Source organism: Bos javanicus, chromosome 13, assembly GCF_032452875.1.
Source record: "Bos javanicus breed banteng chromosome 13, ARS-OSU_banteng_1.0, whole genome shotgun sequence".
NCBI lineage: Eukaryota > Metazoa > Chordata > Mammalia > Artiodactyla > Bovidae > Bos > Bos javanicus.
In genome coordinates this window covers 66,660,275-66,679,753 of record NC_083880.1, presented here as the reverse complement: position 1 = coordinate 66,679,753, position 19,479 = coordinate 66,660,275, and the positions used below count along the sequence as shown (strand labels likewise).

The 19,479-nt window shown below is 41.5% G+C and overlaps 1 protein-coding gene across 1 annotated transcript in view; it reads right to left on the bottom strand.

Moving 5' to 3' along the window:
• The window catches only part of CTNNBL1 (catenin beta like 1), a 165,853-nt gene that overhangs the window by 57,143 nt on the left and 89,231 nt on the right, over positions 1-19,479 (bottom strand). The window contains exon 11 of the mRNA XM_061437551.1: positions 8,855-9,036. Within this exon, the coding sequence (XP_061293535.1) occupies positions 8,855-9,036 (182 nt within the window). The remainder of the gene's footprint in view (positions 1-8,854; positions 9,037-19,479) is intronic.

The window sequence follows — 19,479 nt, the reverse complement described above, 5'->3', positions numbered from 1 at the left end:
ATTTGAGCAATCTCCGGGAGAAAGTGGAGGACAGAGCAGCCTGGCGTGCTACAGTCCATGGGGTTGCAGACAGTCATACACGACTTAGCAACTGAACAACACAGAAAAGATTATGTGTTGAATTTTAATAAACCAGGTTATTATAAGCCAGGTTTAACAAACCACTTAATTACTGTCTAGCTTCTAAGTTATTCCTCATTTTGGCACCACCCAACGCTAAAGAAATAACCTATAAAGGTTTGGCTGTTTCTTGACTGCTGTTTCCACATTCCTGGTATTGGTTTTACTTCTATAAAGGAGATATGCTGCATACTAAACTATTTCTATAAAATTTAATCAAGATAATAAATGAAAACTAACAGAGTCATATTGACAAAATAATAAATGTACCAGTGGAAAATTCTATATCTAAAATAAGAATTCAGCTAATGCTGCCACTGAAGAACTAAGTTTCTCCCTGGCAAAATGAAAACGCAGAAGAAAAATAGTGATAAATGTTTCTCCTTCATTCTTTCCACCCAGGCCCTCAATATCAAAATTGAGTTTATGCTAAATTAGCTGAAATAGTCAAAATAATTAAAATTAGTACTATACCTATGACATATAAAAATTTGGAGGAGGCTTTTTTTTTATCATAATATAAGAACAGCAATAACTATCAATATTAATGAATGCTTACCATGTGCCAAGTACTGTCTTAAGCACTGTACATGTATTAACTCAGTCGGTCCTCACAACAGCTCTGCAGAGTCCTCCAAGGTCTGGCTTCTGTTTAACTAGTCTAATCTTCTGCTCCATGCTCTTCTTACCAAGGGCTGGTGCCAGACTGGTCTCAGAGGGTACTCGTGGCAAGCTTAACAAAGTACAGATCCACCAATATAATGTAGACTGGTGGAATCAGAAACTCTGAAACATGTTCCAGAAGGCTACATTTTAAACAAGTTTCCATATGATTCTGAGGGGCGGTGAGGTTTAAGGCTCACTATAGCCTGTGCCTCCCATCTTTTATTTTATATATGGTGCTTTTTTTCATTTAACATTCCTTCACCTGGCTAACTCAGATCTAAGGTTGGCTCAAGAGCCACACTGCTAAGGTAGAGCTATTTCTAACCTTCATCTGTTCTTCCACTGCCTAGGAGCCCCTGATCTGTGCTCTCTTCTATCATTTTCCCTTGTACTATAAACACACGTTTCCATGTCTCCCTAACTGGACTGTGAGCTTATTCACCTTCCATCTACAGCACCAAGCCTGGCGCAAAGAAGAGCTAGTGGCTTGTTTGATAAAAGAATGAAGCCTCACTCATCTACCTTTAGGGCTCTTATCCACAGAGCATCAGATGGAAATAGAAAGGTCTGGTACTTCATTCAAGGTGTGATAAATTTTGACAGGAGCAGCACAACCAGGATTATACCTAAGGGCCCTGATTGCCAGGCCATCACGATAAACTGGCCTTCTCATCTCTTGGTAGCTCTTGTTATAACCCAGCCTCCCCACATATGGAGTCCTGGTCCACAACTGGGCTTCAAACCCACAAAAGTCAAGGAGACTGCACTTGACATGTAAATATAAATGTGAAATCAGAGAGGTAAGGATGACTATTTTTGAAAGGAAGCGGAGACACAGTAACTATTTGACCATTTAGTAAATGTCTACTTGCTAGAGACTATATAGGACACTCATGATCATTATTGTTCCCACAGCAATTTGAGGAAGGTTTTTATCTGGCTTGTTGACCGAAGAGGAATGGAAGATCTAGAAAGAATAACTTCCCTAAGGCCACCAGCTAGTTTGGGGGCAGAGCTGGGATGTGAAGCCAGGTTGTCTCACAAAGACAGTCCTCCTTTTCCCTTCGCTCTGTTGCCTCTGGGTACCAACCAGAAGACCACTGGAGCCACCCTGGTGTTAGAAGAAGCTTTAGAAGCAGACTGGGCTCAAATCCTGCTTTGCCACTCACTTGTTGAAAGGTATTTGGTAATTAACAAACTCCCTGAGACTCATCTATAAAAAGATGATAGAAATGCCTAATTCATAAAGTATATACACCTATAACACCCTTGGTATATCAGTACAAGGGCTTCCTAGGTGGCTCAGAGGTAAAGAATCTACCTGCCAATGCAGGAGACCTGGGTTCAATCCCTGGGTCGGGAAGATCAGATGCCCAATAAAATGAGAGCTGGCCATGACCTTCTTCCCACAAAAGGGCAGGAGCAGTTTCCAGGATACTAAATATATCCACTGCTTTACTGTCTTCCTCAGTGGCAAGCTACTACGCTGTGCTCTACTTGAGAAAGGCCTGTGGGTTGTTACTCCTTCATATGACTGGAACCAGTTAGCAAACCAGCTGTGCAACAATCAGAATCATTCCCTGAAGCCTGATGAGGAAGCCTTAAGAGGAACCCCTTAAGTCCAAACACATTGCTTATTTCAGCATCCTTATGTTTTGTCATCTGAGGTCAGCAATGAGACAAGTAGCTGGAGGGAGAGAAAAGAAATGGATCCAGGAACTATTCAGTTAGAAGGTTTTCGGATGGCAAAAAAAAAACAACAGCCAGACATTTCCATCCTTGTTTAACACAAAAGTGCCTGTTAGTAGATGGCTTAATGCTACTCTTAAAATTAAATACCATTTACTCTTCACTTGCTCATTGTTCTGATCACTATAATCAACTCTGGGATTTTCAAGCTTAAGGAACACACAAAAAAGTGTGTGTGGGGGGAATCTTTGAATTCTCTGTTTACATGATATGGAGCAGTGGGGGTCTGGGGCTCCCCAGTCATACCCTCTGTGGGGGAGGTCTTGTCTCATCAAGACTGGGATGTTTACATCTATTCCTTAAATGGCAGACTCAGGGGGAAAAGGATTTCATCTGGAGGGTACTTTTAATTAAAACTACCAAGAGAGGGGAGTTTTCTGGTGGTCCAGTGGCTAAGACTCCAAGCTCCCAATGCAGGAGGCCTGGGTTTGATCCCTGGTCAGGGAACTAGATCTCACATGCCGCAACTAAAGATGTCGTGTGCCACCATTAAGACCTGGCGCGGTCAAAATAAACAAAACAAAAAAAACTACCAACAGTGTAGAAAGAAGAGGAACACAAAGAGGAAACCTACCCGCATCCCAGCCACTAGTATTAGTGAAGCAGGCACAGTGTTAAGCAGTTGATCAGTATTATTTCACTTAATCCTCGCATAGCAACCTCATAAAAAGATAGATTTCAATATTATCCCAATTTTACAGTTGAGGAAATTCAGACTCAGGGAGGTCAAGGAACATTCCCAAAGTCATAAAGCTAGTAAAATGACAGGACCAAGACACCAACGCAAGTCTTGTTGTGTACATGTGGGGAATATTAAGAATTAAGCGTGGTGTGTTGCTTTCTGCCTTGGGTGGTGGAGTAGAAGTGGTGCCATTTACCAGTATAGGAAAAGCAGAAGAGACTTGGAAGGAATGAGTATGGTTTTGAATGAGCTGAGTTTGAGTACCTGGGGCAGCTGTCTTCTGGTTAACTAGCTGTGTTGATTACAGCCTGGGAAAGAGACAAGGCTGAAGACTTGGAAATCAGTGGCAAACAGATAGAGGTTAAAGCTGCAGGTAGTAGATGAGATCAAGGAGAGTGTGAGGAACTGAAAAACAAGAAAAAGAATTGGGGACGACACCACCAATGCATGTGAGGGATAGGCTGAAGCAAAGAATCTGGAGATGGAAGCCTGGGAAACCCTATTATCCTGTCACATAATAGGCCTGTTAAATTTTGGACATAGTATGAGGCCCTATAAAATTAAAAGTCAGCCCTAAACAATGCCATGTCATTACCACAGCTCACCATGGACACGATACAAATTTTTTTTGCCTGTGTTGGCTAAGCTCCCTTCTTTTCTGACTGCAGGAAAGCTTTTGCTATTTCCCTCTTCTAACCCTGGTAGGTGGTGGGAGCTCTGGTCTGCAGGTCCTCACTGTCAGGACCCTGTAAGTACCAGGCAACTGCATACCTCCTGACTTGAGGAGTCCCCCAGAATCACTTAGAATTCTTTGCAGATGACAGAAAAGTATTCTTTAAAGCAGTGACCTGTGCTCAACTGCTGTCATTGTTGATGAGCTAAAAGGTGCACATACACCTACCATGCACACTGCACACCTACACACTGCTTGGTAGCTCCCCCCTGAAAGCCGCTAATAGCCTCCAGGGGACCATGTTAAAACAGCGCAATTAACTAGAACTGCTATCAACTCAATAACTCACCTACCTAATGAAGCAATACATGGAAAACTGGACCTATTTTAATAAGAATTTTTAAAAGAGACAAGAAGTAAAGGTCAAATGCCATTTCTGGATCCCAGCTCTGTTCTTCTTCCCTCATATTCTGAAGCAGTTAATTCCAAGGAGACAATACATGCTGTGCTATTCTCTATAAAACCAAGGCGGCAGCCAATCATGCTGTTGTACCCAAGGGCAAATTTTTTCTTCCCAACCTGTCCCCCAAGCTAAGTGCCTCCCCTGATCTATTTCAGAAGGTTTTATTATGTGAACCTGAATGTGTTTCAATTACAATAATTCTTTTCCCTCTTCATCCCAACTCACAAAAGAAGAACTACATTCCCAGCAATTCTAGGTTATAAGAGTGGTCTCTGCTTCTTCCCTTCTCTCTCTAGAGTCAGCTTAATCTAGAGACTGTCCTCTCTCAACCCCTTCTGTTGGCTTGGGGAACATAAAACATGGTTGTTTTTATGCCACTCCTCTATTTAGCATATCATGACTCCTGACAGTCCCGTCAAGAATGAGTCTGCCTATTCTCTAGAAGCTATCACGTGGCAATTAGACTGCAGGCCAATAAAACCCACACTCTCCCAACCTGGGGTGTGGGCAAGTCTCTTTACCTGGCTTCCCAGTGACCTCCTAGAAGAATGAGTATGTGTGACTAAGGCCAGGTTGGGCAGAACCGGAGACAGATTTAGTGGAGAACCTACACTTCCTGAAGCGCCCACCATATTCTAGAGTCCACACTACGCTTGTATTTGTCACTTCACCTGACCCTCACAACCACCCTCAGTGGTAGACCTAGCATTTTACATATGGGGCAAGAATTCACTGGAAAAGACCCTGATGCTGGGAAAGACTGAAGGCAAAAGGAGAAGACGGCAGCAGAGGATGAGATGATTAGACAGCATCACTGACTCAATGGACTTGAATGTGAGCAAACTCAGGGAAATAGTGAAGGACAGAGAAACCCGGAGTGCTGCAGTCCATGGGGTTGCACAGAGTCAAACACAACTTAACAACAAGGCTCGGAGAGTTTAAAAATTAACCCCGTGGATAAGCAGTGGATCCTTCTGTACCACACCAGGCTATATTGCTATCGTATGAGTTTGGGAAAGTTTTGAGAAGTGACAGGGGCTGAGACTGGACCAGGATGAACTTAATCCTGAATTTGACAAGAAAGGGAAGCTTACAGGGCAGCCGTTCAGAGGTTCTGGACAGGCAAGCTGACTCCCAGCCCACAGTGCTTTATTAGGAGTTGCTAGATTACCAGAAGGAGTTTGTCATAGGGTGGCCTCACCTCTAGGGAAGTTCTATCCATGACAGGGCTCTGAAAGGCACAGCTCTAAAGTAGAGAAGAGAAGTTCTGCCATAATTTCTAAGCACACACTGCTGCTGCTGCTGCTGCTAAGTCGCTTCAGTCGTGTTCGACTCTGTGCGACCCCATAGATGGCAGCCCACCAGGCTCCTCTGTCCCTGGGATTCACCAGGCAAGAACACTGGAATGGGTTGCCTTTTCCTTCTCCAATGCATGAAAGTGAAAAGTGAAAGTGAAGTCGCTCAGTCGTGTCCGACTCCTAGCGATGCCATGGACTGTAGCCCACCAGGCTCCTCCGTCCATGGGATTTTCCAGGCAAGAGTACTGGAGTGGGTTGCCATTTCCTTCTCCATCTAAGCACGAGACAAAGAAAAACTTAAGGCTAGGAACCCTCTTGGTTTTGCTTCCAAACAAGCTGGGAGAAAAACCACTCGCTCCAGGGGCATGATCAACAACTGTCAACTGTACTGACTCAACCCTGCAAGGTTCTGGAGAGCCCCAAATCCATGTTTGTCTTTAATGAGCAGTCTTTTAGGGAAGCAATTATCCATTCACACGGTCCATGAACATACACTGTGCATCCACCACATGCCAAAAACAGGGCTAGGCCCTGGGATCCAGAATTGACAACGTTATTAGTTCCATAATCTTCAGGGCTATGAAGTCAAAGTCCAGGGTTCAAGAGTTCACTTCAGAAGAGGTTCTATTCTAGCCCCGGGGCTCATGTTATGTTTCCCTGAGCAAGTGACATCAAAACTGAGGACTTGAAGGATGACTAAAAGGCAGTCAAGTGCACAGGTCAGAGAAAATTGTTAAGACGGAGGCAAGAGCATGGTCGAAACCTGGGGCTGGGCATGTTCGCAAACACTCCTGATGCTGGAGGCTGCTGTGCTCCAGCTTACCACACACACCTGGTCCACTTGCTTCAGAAGGGTGAGCATGTGCACAGGGACCCAGAAGACAGGACAGAGAAACCTTGCACAAGGCGCCCATGCTCCGCCCTGCCTGCCTTCTCACCCTACTGCTCACGACCAGGAGCAGAGGCAGCTAGGCGGGGTGGGAGAAGGGCCGGGGCTGTGTTTCCTCCTCGGGGTTCACTGCTCTTTGGGTGCCGGTGTATTCAGGATGCAGAGCTCATCCTCCCCAGCCCATTATAGTCCAAACATGCCTTCCAGGAGCTGTCTTCCCAAGCCATTGCCCTCACTAACACAATGTTATCAAATTCCTAATGCGGGTACTCTAAAGCAAATGTACTGTTACCAGCACGCCACCGGGCACATTTTTCAGAAGGAAAACAGCTGCTCACTGAATCTGTCACTTGTCTTCTCAGCGTCACGCACACAAGGCAAGAGCCCGCGAAGGGCTTGTTTTCCTTCATTTTCTTCACGCATGCTCATGGTGCAGGAAGCACCAAGCCTCTCTGTACAACCCAGCAGGTCAGCCACACACAGTCCTTGAGGAGTTTCCTGGATTACAGGACAGAGCCTTGACAACCAGGGCCTGCGCCTCAGGACCTAAGGTACCGATATCAGAGCTTCTATTTCACTACTCTAGTTTCCACATCTTACAGAACAGGAAGGAAAATGCAGTCCAGAGAAGTTAAGTAAAGTGTCTAAAGTCACACAGCTACTTAGCTGTAGAATCACAGCTTGGTTCCTTCCTCAGTTGATCTCCTCATCTAAAGAACAAGGATACCACCATCTATTTCATGGGTTGTGAGGTCCAAATGGGGCTTCCAAGGTAGAGCTAGTGGTGAAGAACCCGCCTGCCAATGCAGGAGATGTAAGAGACATGGGGTTGATCCCTGGATTAGGAAGATCCCCTGGAGGAGGGGATGACAACTCACTCCAGTATTTCTTGCCTGGAGAATCCCATGGACAGAGAAGCCTGCTAGGCTATAGTCCATAGGGTCACAAAGAGCCAGACACAAATCAAGTGACTGAGCACGCACTCGTAAGGCCCAAATAAGGTAGCACATAATGCAGCCGTGCTAGGAATGTGGCAGGATTTCAATGAATCGTGACAGTCTCCTAAATTTTATTTCCAAGATCTTCAAGACCATCCATTCTCTCTCCCATGCATAAATTTCCATTGAGGAAAGAAAAAAGACCAGCAATGGGGTTAACATGCTCACAGCTGGTGTTTCAACAGCTGGGGTTTCAGTCAGTACCTGGTTTGAGGTGACCTGAACTTTCTATGTGTTGTCAGACCTCCAGCCTGTAGTTCTTCCCTGCCAGACTTTTTGCTGGGTCTGGAGAGGGGATTCCGTCAAAGAAGGTATCCCTGGTGGTAACCACTGAAGACATGCCACACCACCTTCCTTTTAGCCATTTCAAGTTGGTAGAGACTAAGTCAAGTCAAGATGAAAAGAGACAGACAGGAACTCTCAAACTTTTATCTAGGAGGGTATGGAATAAAAAAGATTTTGCAGACATCTATGCTATTCTACTAATCACTGATAAAAAAGAAAAATCAAATCATGGGACAGATGTTAACTTCTGATAAGATGACTAAATTAGCCAGTCAGCCAGCCCAGGTCCTCCTCTTTTGCACACACCACCACCTCATCGCCCCTGTAGCCCTTTCTCCATACTTTAAAATAACCACCCAACCATGTAAATTTCCTCTGCAAGTGTTTGTTAGCCTCCAGCAGAACCGTCAGTGCTCATAAATCCGGGGCCCTCCAGATTGCGCTGCCGTCATTTATTTGGAGAGGGAAGCAGCAGGCCTCTAGACAATAGCGGGGCAGGACTGGTCTAGCAGCAACTACTCTGCTTCCAGCACCGCGATTCATGGCACTTTGCTGGTAGTGCGCACCATCAGGGAGGAGAAACATAAAAAGGGGCACCTGGGCTGTAAATAGTTTATTTCGGCAATTCCTGATGTTGGCTGAATCATACTTTAATACAGAAATACATGAAAGCGCTACTCCGGAGGTGACGTGTGTTGCTACCTCATTACTCTTTTCAAAAGGGTCTTCCATCAGAGAGACACCTCGCTACAAATTATAGTGAAGAAAACAAAACCCTCACGCAACCAGCTTATTAACAGGCCAGCAGGGAATGGAACCACCAGAAGCAGCGTGACAAAGGCCATCTGTGACCAGGGGTCACTGGGTTGCTTTTCCAGGCACAGAAAATACGCAGATAAAAAAGAAAAAGGTAGCACACTTCCACCTGAGAGTCGACTCCTCAGCTGCACAGCACTTCGCCAAAGCAGCTCTCATCTCCCCCATTTCTCCTAACACCTTTAAGTGAGGCTGACTTCTCCGGCGAACCCTACCTTCATGCTCCTTCTCAGTGGTTCCCACTTTCTTGATCTTCCTGGGAGACTTCATAAAAAGGGGAAAGATGGTCCGTAAGCCAAGAATGTCAACAAACTTGTGGCAGTTGTCTGTGCCCTCGGGCCCGATCATGGCGTGGTCCAGCACTTTCAGGGCACTGCTCCGGGAGATCTTCTTTTCTCTGGGAACAAAAGAGGCTTTACATAAGCATTTCAGGAGCATGGTCTAGTCTTAAAAAAGAAAAAGTGTATTTTCTACAAAATTCATTACAATGGAAAAAAGAAAAATAAAAGCAAAAACAATTTAAAGGTCCACCAGTCAAAATATTATTACATTATAGTATATCTACATGCAATATTACACACTTATTAACAATCAGGAGAGTAGGTGTTAGAATCAACAAGTTCTTAAGATCAGAATGGTAAGCATGAAAACTAATATTCAAAACTCCATATGAAGCATTACCTCATGTAAAAATATGTAAAAAATATGCATTAGAAGACACCGGAAAGAAACAGATCAAAATACTAACAGGTCATTTCAAGGTGGTAGGATTATGGATCACCTATTCTTCCTTTTTCTTTCTCTTTAACAGCTTTATCAAGATAGAGTTGACACACCATACAATTCACCCATTTAAAATGTCCAATTCAATGGATCTTAGAATATTCAGAAATGTGCTACCATCACCTTAGGCAATTATAGAACACTGTCATCGTTGCCAAATCCAACGTCATGAAGATGTAAACCTATGTTTTCTTCTAAGAGTGTACTAGTTTTAGTTCTTACATTTAGATCTTTATTTTTGAACTAATCTGTGTATGTGGTATTAGTTAAGGATCCAACTGCATCCATTTGCACGTGGGTATCCAATTGTGACATCTGAACTGAGTCTGAAGTATGATTACTTGCCAGGCAGAGAAGAGAAAGCCATGATATTGGTAGCGGTAAGCAGCATATGCAAAGGTACAGGAGGTCTGTAAGAGCGTGTCACTTGGAGGGATTGGAAGTAGCTTTGAATGATGGGGGGTGGGGGAGACGACTGAGGGGAAGTGGGCAGGAACAGGTCACGACAGGCCCTGGCTGTGCTGCCCAAGGGACCTGGGCTCCATGCCACTGATGCTGAAGAAGCCGTGATATGTTTAAGAAAAGGAGGGCGCTACATAAATAGATTTTTGAAAGCTTAATCTGGCAGTAGCGTGATGAAGGGCCTGGAGGGACAGAGCTTGGGGTCAGGAGGCACCTTTAAGAGACTACGACAAGAGTGCAAGTGAAAACAAGAGCTCTGATTATGGCAGGGCATCAAAAAGGCCTATTTGTGAGACATGGAATCTTAAATATCAGGAGGAGGGTAAATAAGATTTCTAAATTCAGCAGGGAGAGGTTTTTCTGCATCAAAATAAAATTCTGAAAGGAAACTAGACAAACAATATATTTGTTTTCACTGAAGCTGGACTTCAGCATCCCACTCTACAAACTTAAATTTACAAAGGTTATGACTAGGGCATGTAACCATGTGAGGAGAAATTAGGAAACTGAAATACAACATCCTTACTGTTTAGCCACTCAGAAAAAGTCCTCTCGAAATGAATGACGGTCATGTAACAGGGCACCTTCCAGTTACCATTCCGCATACATTCAAACCATTTCACATATAACAGAATTGTTTGAAATGCTAAAGGTAAAGGATGCTGCTTTAGCCAAGTCTCTCTTTTTTCCCTGCCTAAGCAAATTCAACAAACAAAAGATTTTAAAAGTAAAATCCTTTTCCAGATAGGCAGTGTAAGACGCCTTTAAAGGGGGCAGTAATTGCATATTGATCACCATTTAGGCAAGCTGCATGGAGGTGAACTTTGGAATATTCACTGGGCTCAAGTTCAGGCTTTTAGCAATCAATAGCTGTTTGGCCTGACTTTCTTGGGTTGGCTTTATTTGAAATATTTATTCTACTTGAGGACAAGTAGTTTATCTTAGTCTTGGCTGGGTTCATCAGGTTGTCGGTCATGCCAGGCCCAATGTGGATGCTGGCTGCTAGAAAATGGGAGCTGGTGGGAAAGGACTGAGTCATCTACTCTTCTACCAAGGTGAACCTTCTGAGGAGGCAGAAAGGGGAAGACAGGGAAGTTTCCACTTAGGCTTAATTAGACAGAAACTCTTTCTTTTTTTTTTAAGACAGAAACACTTTCGTAATAAACATGCATTTTGAGTATGTTCTTTCATCAAATATTTATGAAGCACCTAACAAGTGCCAGATATTAAGCTGAGATGTAAAGAGAGGCACAGCTCATGCTTCTGAGGAGTGCGGTTCACAAGGGAGAAAGATGTGCAGACCATGGTATACTGAGAAGAGCCATGTGCTACAGTGGAGGTGTGTGCAGAGGAGAAAGTGAATGCAGGGAGGAGGGCGAGGAGTCAGGGAGGCCTCACAACGGGGATGATGCCTGAACCAAGGTGCACTGGATGGCTTTCTCAGATCGGCAAAAAAGATAAGGGTATTTAGAGCAGAAGGAAACAGCCAAGGCATGAATAAGCATGCTACATTCAGGAGAGTGGTGCATGGTCCTGTGAGAACATTAAGAGCCAGAGAGGCAGCAGGAAAAAAATGAAGCCAGTTGATTCTGTGTATTAGAAAGACCATACTTGCCACAGTGGGTTGGACTGTATCAAGGGAGGGGAAAAGGAAGAAGTAGAAGAAAGAGTGGAAATACATGGAAGGCAGAGACACTGGTAAAAAAGGCGAAGTAACAAGAGACTATGGGTGAAAAGAGGTGAGTTCAGATTGATCCTGGGTGTTGGTGAGACACCAGCTTAGACTTACCGCTTTGCAGTCCAGGAATGAGATTAAAAATAGAGGGAAATGGACTTCCCTGGTGGTACAGTGGATGGCAGACTGCCTGCCAATGCACGGGACATGGGTTTGATCCCTGGTCTGGGAGGATTCCACATGTTGCAGAGCAACTGGGCCCAGGAGCCACAACCACTGAGCCCTGCATGCTGCACTGCTGAAGCCAGAGCCCCGAGAGCCTGTGCTTCACAGGAGAAGCCACCACAGTGAGAAGCCTGTGCACCACAGCTAGAGAATAGTCCTGGCTCTCAGCAACTATGAAAGCCCATGTGCAGCAACGAAGACCAAGCGCAACCAAACACAAATTAATAAATAAATAAAGTTATTTTTTAAAAATGGAGGGAAATGCACGTGCTCAGTCACTTCCAACTCTTTTGTGACCCCATGTGTAAGAATGATTAAATCTATGGCTAGTAATTGAATCAATGATGTGAAGATTACCCTAAGAGGGTGAACAAAATATGCAGAAAAGAGGGATTAAACCCCGAAGGAAACTTATTCGAAAGACAAGTAAAAGAGTTAAAGTCCACTCCCTTCTCAACCAGAAGACTGTGAGGAATCAAGAAAAAAAAGTGATAGGCAGTGACAGTCTTCTTTAAAAGATACTGTGAACCATAAACTTATTTCTGCAAAAAAACGTGGATAATGACATATGAGATCATTTTTGTTTGCTTTAAAATGTACATGATTACGTTCATTTCCCTTTAGCTCCCCAAATATATCACTTTCCGGGATCCAGGATTCCTATGAATTAGACATAAGATCAACATGACTAAGTTCACAGGTGCTCTCAAAGTACAGTGCCGAAGAACACTAGTGCTGTGGCAGACGCTAAGAGATATTCCACCTCTAAAACAGAACAGTGGCAGTCTTCTATATCGCTAAATTCATTTTTTTCAATTTCTACTCCCATTCATTTTTTATAAACTACTAGTACCAACCATTTCTTGACTGCCTGTGCCAGAAAATGAAACAAATATGTAGAAAACAAAGGTAAGATTTTTGTTTCTAGCACTATAGTAGACATAAAAAAACACAGTAAAAATAAAAAACAGAAAGACATGTGGGAGACTTCTCCGGCAGTCCAGTGATTGACTCCATGCTTCCCCTGCACAGCAATGAAGACCCAGCACAGCCAAAAATAAACAAATAAAATTACATACATATATATATATATATATATATATATATATATATAAAGATTCTACCCTTCCAACACAAGGGATGAGGGTTTGATCCTTCCTCGGGGAACTAAGATCCCCCCACCCCCCCATGCTATGAAGTATGGCCAAAAGAAAAAAAAAAAGGGAGGAAATTCCCAAATATTTTAAAACTAAATAATACACTTCTAAATATATCATGAGTCAAAGATGAAGTATGGAACAGTCTTATGGACTCTGTAGGAGAGGGAGAGGGTGGGAAGATTTGGGAGAATGGCATTGAAACATGTAAAATATCATGTATGAAACGAGATGCCAGTCCAGGTTCAATGCACGATACTGGATGCTTGGGGCTAGTGCACTGGGACGACCCAGAGGGATGGTATGGGGAGGGAGGAGGGAGGAGGGTTCAGGATGGGGAGCACATGTATACCTGTGATGGATTCATTTTGATATTTGGCAAAACTAATACAATTATGTAAAGTTTAAAAATAAAATAAAATTAAAAATAATAATAATAATAATAAAACTCAACATTCAGAAAACGAAAAAAAAAAAAAAGAGAATTGGAAGGTGTTTTGAACTGAAAATACAACATATTAAAATGTGTGTAACACGGTTTAAAGCAGCAATTAGAGGGAAATTTATACCATTAAATATATATTAGAAAATTCAAGAAAGATGTCAGGTCAGCGATCTCGAATTCCCTTCTTGAGGAATCAGAATAGCATATTAAACCCCAAGCAATCAGAAGAAAAGAAATAAAGAAGATCAGAGTAGAAATCACTGAAACAGAAAACAAACAAAAAACCAGTAGAAATCAATGACAACAAAAACTGATTCTTTGAAAAGATGACACAAATGACTAACATTAGAAATAGCAGAAGGCATATCTCCCTGCAGATTATATAGGAGTTAAAAGGATAATAAGGGGATATTCCAGAACAACTTTATGCCAAAAAATTGTACCACTTAGATAAAATGAAGTCCTTAAAAGACACAAACTACCCAAGTTTACTTAAAGAGAAAAAAAGAAAAAGAAAAAAGATCACTGGAACAAGTGAAAAAATTTTACTTTATCAAAATTTAAAACTTCTCTGGGAATTCCCTGGAAGTCCAGTGGTTAGGACTTGGGGATTTCACTGTGGTGGCCTGGGTTCAATTCCTGGTTGGGAAACTAAAATCCTGTAAGATGCGTGGTGCGGTGACTGCCACCCCCCCAATCCCCAATTAAAACATTTTTTTAAATATAAATTTATTTATTTTAATTGGAGGCTAATTACTTTACAATATTGTATTGGTTTTGCCACACATCAACATGAATCCGCCACAGGTATACACATGTTCTTCATCCTGAACCCCCCTCACACCTCCCTCCCTGTACCATCCCTCTGGGTCATCCCAGTGCACCAGGCCCAAGTATCCTGTATCATGCATTGAACCTGGACTGGCGATTTGTTTCATATATGATATTATACATGTTTCAATGCCCAATTAAAACTTTTCAAAAGACTATGCTATGAAAATGAAAAGGTAACCTATGGACTGGAAGAAAATATCTGTAAAACAAATATCTGACATGAGAGTATCTATGACACAGAAAGAAATGTTAATAATAAGACAACCACTCTTACCCCTGCTCAAAATGGGCAAAAGATTTGATCATACACTACCAAAGAAGATATGTAGATGGCAAATAAGCACATGAAAAGACACTCAATATCACTAGCCATGAGGGAAATTCAAATTAAAACCACAAGACACCTATATACACGCACTAGAATGACTAAAATACAAAACACTATATACACCTATCATATGATCCAGATATGATAGGATCAACTATTATACTGATCCTAGATATGATTCAACTCATAGATATCTATCCAAAAGAAATGAAAAATGTTGTTCACTCAAAGATTTTATTCATGAATATTAACAGTAGCTTTGTTCTTAAAAGCAAAAAAGTGAAAATCTAAATGTCCATCAACAAATGAATGAACAAACTGATGTATTCTTAAATGGAATACTATCCAGCAAAGAAAAAGGGACAAACAATTGTTACATGTGGCAGAATCTCAAAATAATTATAGTGAGTTAAACAGTTAAACTGAAAGAAAAAAAAACAACTCAAGATTAAAAAAAAAAATTGATGGTTCCTAAAATGGATGTATGAATGAATGTACCCTTCTCTTTCCTTTTTTTTTTTTCCCTTTTGGCCTATACAGTTAATAATCAGCATGGGTTCACTGTATTTCTGCTACACAACCCCAAGCTGCAATTGTACACATCCCTTGGGATCACGGTGGTCTCTTCTTTTTCTAAGTGGAACAGGGTTTTACAACAGAAGTAATAAGCTTCATGTCAACGTTTTCAAGGAAACTGACAATGTAATTCTTCTGTCTCCCACTGGCTTTGTTGTTTCTCAGAGAACACTGAACCATTTGATAAAAGGACATACTGTTAAAAAGTGCTCTGTGGAGGCAAGAAGCAAACGCTTCGGAGCACAGTCTGTAATTAAACCCGGTATATTGAAATCTTAAATTTGCAGCAACAGCTTACCAAAGACAGACTTCTGTAACCAAGCACAAAGAAATGGCAAACCAGTCTCCATCCAGGGGCAATGATGCCGTCTTTACAGCTCCACCCTCATTTTCTGCTAAATTCTAAGATGGCCATGGCCCCATAGGTATAATTTAGTCTTATTTCTGTGAATTGGACCCTATAAATCTCATCACCTTGTTAAACTGCACGATAAACTGTAACTCTCCCAAATTTTATTTTTCTCTCAACTATTCCTGACTACCAAAATACCACTTGGTTTATGTTCCTATCTTAACTCTCTGGCTGCCAGCCAAGGATCACCCAAATATCCTCTTTGTACCCTAGTTCTTCCCAGGTGGCTCAGATGTAAAGAATCTGGCTGCTGATGTGGGAGATGAGAGTTTGATCCCAGGCTCAGGAAGATCCCCTGGAAAAGGGAAATGCCAACCCACTCTAGTATTCTTCCCTGGAAAATCTCATGGTCAGAGGAGCCTGGCGGGCTACAGTCTAGGGGGTCACAAAAGAGTCAGACACGACTTAGTGACTAGACAACAACCACCACCCTAACTCTTGACTACCAAGCCAAAAGAATGAGGGAAGATAGCCGAAATTCAGGGCCTCTGGTTTTCTCTTCCTTTCAGAAGAGTTCTCCACCACCCAAGGGGCTCTGTGGGTCCCACCCTCACCTCATATTCTCTCTTTCCTTATCAAAAAACAACGGCCAAATGAGAAATCCTTTTTTTTTGAGTTCTTATACTCTAGGATGGCTACCTGCTGTTTCTTTCACAGCATGAGTTCCAGTTTTAAATATCACCTCAGCAATCCTTTTTCTTCTTTTTCAAAATGTCTTCATCTATTCTTTGGCAGAGAGAGAAAAAAACAAACAAAAAATAGCCTTTTTTCCCTTATTGATTCTGTCAAGCACTGTGAAATCCAGACACTCTCAACACAGGAATGAAAAAGTCATCTGACAACTAAACTAACAGTGGGATGGAGGGGAAAGAAGAGGGCAAAGGCCTGTGAGGGAAGGGCTAAGAGGTCCCAGACCTCCAAACAGGGCTCAGAAACAAAAGCTGAAACTCAGCTACAAATCTACACGAAGGGCTTCTTTGAACCTTGAGTAGAAAGGTTGTAAGAAATAAATACCTAAACCATAACCCTAAAATATCTAGGAGGAGGATGGAAGAAGAGAGCTGAGAGGGTCAAGTGTTCCAAGGGGGGATAAACTGAAGTGTAGACACTTGCATTGGCTTTGCTCTGGAGCCCAGCACGGCACAAGCCAAACCGGGCAGTGAGCCCAGGACTACAGCTGATGCCTGGATTTCCTGGAGTCTTGAAGATCAGGTTCACCACCACCCTATTTTATATGCCTCACACACCAAAAAATTTCACACGGGCAAACAGGACTAAATGTCTCTTGACGGGAGACTACATTCTCAGCTACATGGCTTTTAATAAATCATTCCTCATTCTTTGAGTCTATCTATCTACAGGATCTGCCGGCAATTCTATGACCCAATGATTCTAAAAAGCAAAAATATTTCTCAAGACTTTTCTTATTCATTTAGAAAATATTTACTGAGCGCCTAATAGGTATTATTGCTAGATTCTGGGGATACAGAGAGGAAAACCTGGTTCCTGCTCTCAAGAGTCTTATAGTACAGCCAGGGACAAAGAGGTGCTTGCCACACAGGATGGTAAGTGCTCCCACAGTGGGGGATGCCCGAACCTAATCTCTGAAATCAAGAGGGGGTGTGTGGGTGTAAGGACAGGGCAAGGGGAAGTGATATAGGGACAGAGGCTTCTTAAAAGAACTTTAGCCTAAGTATCAAGGGTGAGGTACCCAGAGAAAATAAAGAAATGTGTTAAGGAATCTAAAATAGTTTGGTTTAGAGAACAGAAAGTACATGTGTGGGAAAAGGAGAATGAGCGGAGATGGCCACAGGAGAATTAGGCAGAGGACAGATCCTGAAGGGACTTGGTACCACTCCAAATGTTCATAAACAAATAAATCAAGCTTCATTTTTCAAAAAGTAAATTACACTAACAGAAAAGAAATGGAATAAATTGCTTAGTTTCCCACAGAAGGAAAATGAAAGAACTAAAAGACAAAGCAAAATAAAATCTTCAAGAAAACCATTGGAACAAAATAGAGAGAAGGAAAGGGCCAAACACAATAGTCACTGTAATAGAAACAAGTACATTAAATTCATCTGCTTAAAAACAAACTCTCACATTGGACTAAAAATCCAAAAAAACAGCTACATGCTCTTAATAGGAGTCACATATAATATAAAATGACATAAAAAGTTAAAACAAAACCATAGGAGGGGATACGATAGATAAATACAAAATTATAAAAGAATTCAAAACCAATTCATTACATGCAACAAAGAGGACTATTTAATACTAACAAAGATATACAATTCAAGATTAAAATAAAAGAGTTAGCATTTATTTCCTGAGTAAACAATGTAGAATATAATGAGCAAAAGAGTCAAGAATAAAAGGAAAAAAAAAAGCCAGTTATATTAAGATATCAATATTACTCTCTAAGTTTGACAGATTAGTTTTTTTAAATGAATATGGAAGAGTTAAAATATATTTTAAAAATTGATTTAGGAGTTATGTACAGCACTTTATACTCTAGGAACACAAACTCTAAGTGTCCATGGAATATACACAAAAACTAGCCATCTACAAGGCCACAAATAAAGTTTGAAATTAGAAAAGCAGATACTATTCAGCCTATATTTTCTATTAAGGTAGTAAGAAAACAAGACTTAACCACTTGAAACTGTGTGATGAGGCTGAGCCATTTTAAGAGGAAAATTTTAACCTTCAAGTCTGTTTGTTTGTTGTTGCTGCTCTCCCCTGTGTCTGTGCCACAAGGCTTGTGGGATCTTAATTCCCTGACCAGGGACTGAACCCAGGCCCTTGGCAGTGAGAGCACAGAGTCCTAACCACTGGCCCGCCAGGGAATTCCTGAATGTTTTTATTTTCAAATAAAAGGATTATTTTTAAGAGCATTAACCATTCAACTCAGGTATTTAGAAAAGGGCAACACAATAAATGGAAATAAAGAAGAAAATAGGAATTAAAGACAAACAAATTTGTGAGAAGGCAAAAAGTATACAAACCAACAAAATGCCAAACCAAAAGCAAAGACAATCTCAATCACTTTTAACAAAGTTGACTGAGTAAGAAAGCAGGGAAATTTAAATAGATAACATTAGCAGTTATAAAGAAGACATAATGAGCAGAAAATGAAAAAGATGAAATGGAAGATATAGAACAGAATTACACAAATACAAGGACAACTTCTATCAATAAACTTGGAAGTCTATGAAACTGAAAATTTCTAAGAAAATACAAAATATCAAGTTGTCTTTAAAAATCAGAACACCGATGAAAGAATAAAAGACCTAAATAAATGGAGAAATATACCATGTGCATGGATTGGGAGTCTCACTGTGGCAAAGATGTGCATTCTCCCCAGAAGAATCTAGAATCATTAGAATGCCAATTAAAACCCTAGCAGTTTTTCTAGAAATTTATATATGAAGAAACTATAGAACTAGAATAGTTAAAAGTCCTTAAAAAGACATTAAGACAATTCACATCACATAATTTCAAGACTCAACCGTACAGTCAGAACAGGGTTGTGTTGGCAAAAAGACAGACACGTAGATCAATGAGGCAGAATAGAAAGCACAAAAAGTAGACCCACACATGTAAGATAATTAATTTCTGACAAACGTGTAAAGGTGATTAACTGGAAAGGGCACGATCTTTGCAATAAATAGTGCCAGAATTGGATATATGGGTTTGGGTGAACTCCGGGAGTTGGTGATGGACAGGGAGGCCTGGCGTGCTGCGGTTCATGGGGTTGCAAAGAGTCTGACACGACTGAGTGACTGAACTGAACTGCTGCAAAAATAATAAATAAAGCCAAGAACCTCAATTCATACCTAATACCAAATATGAAAATTAATTTAAAATCGATCACAGATCTATAAATGTAAAACATAAAACTGAAAATTCTAAAAAAAAGATGAAAGAAACACTTTGAGAC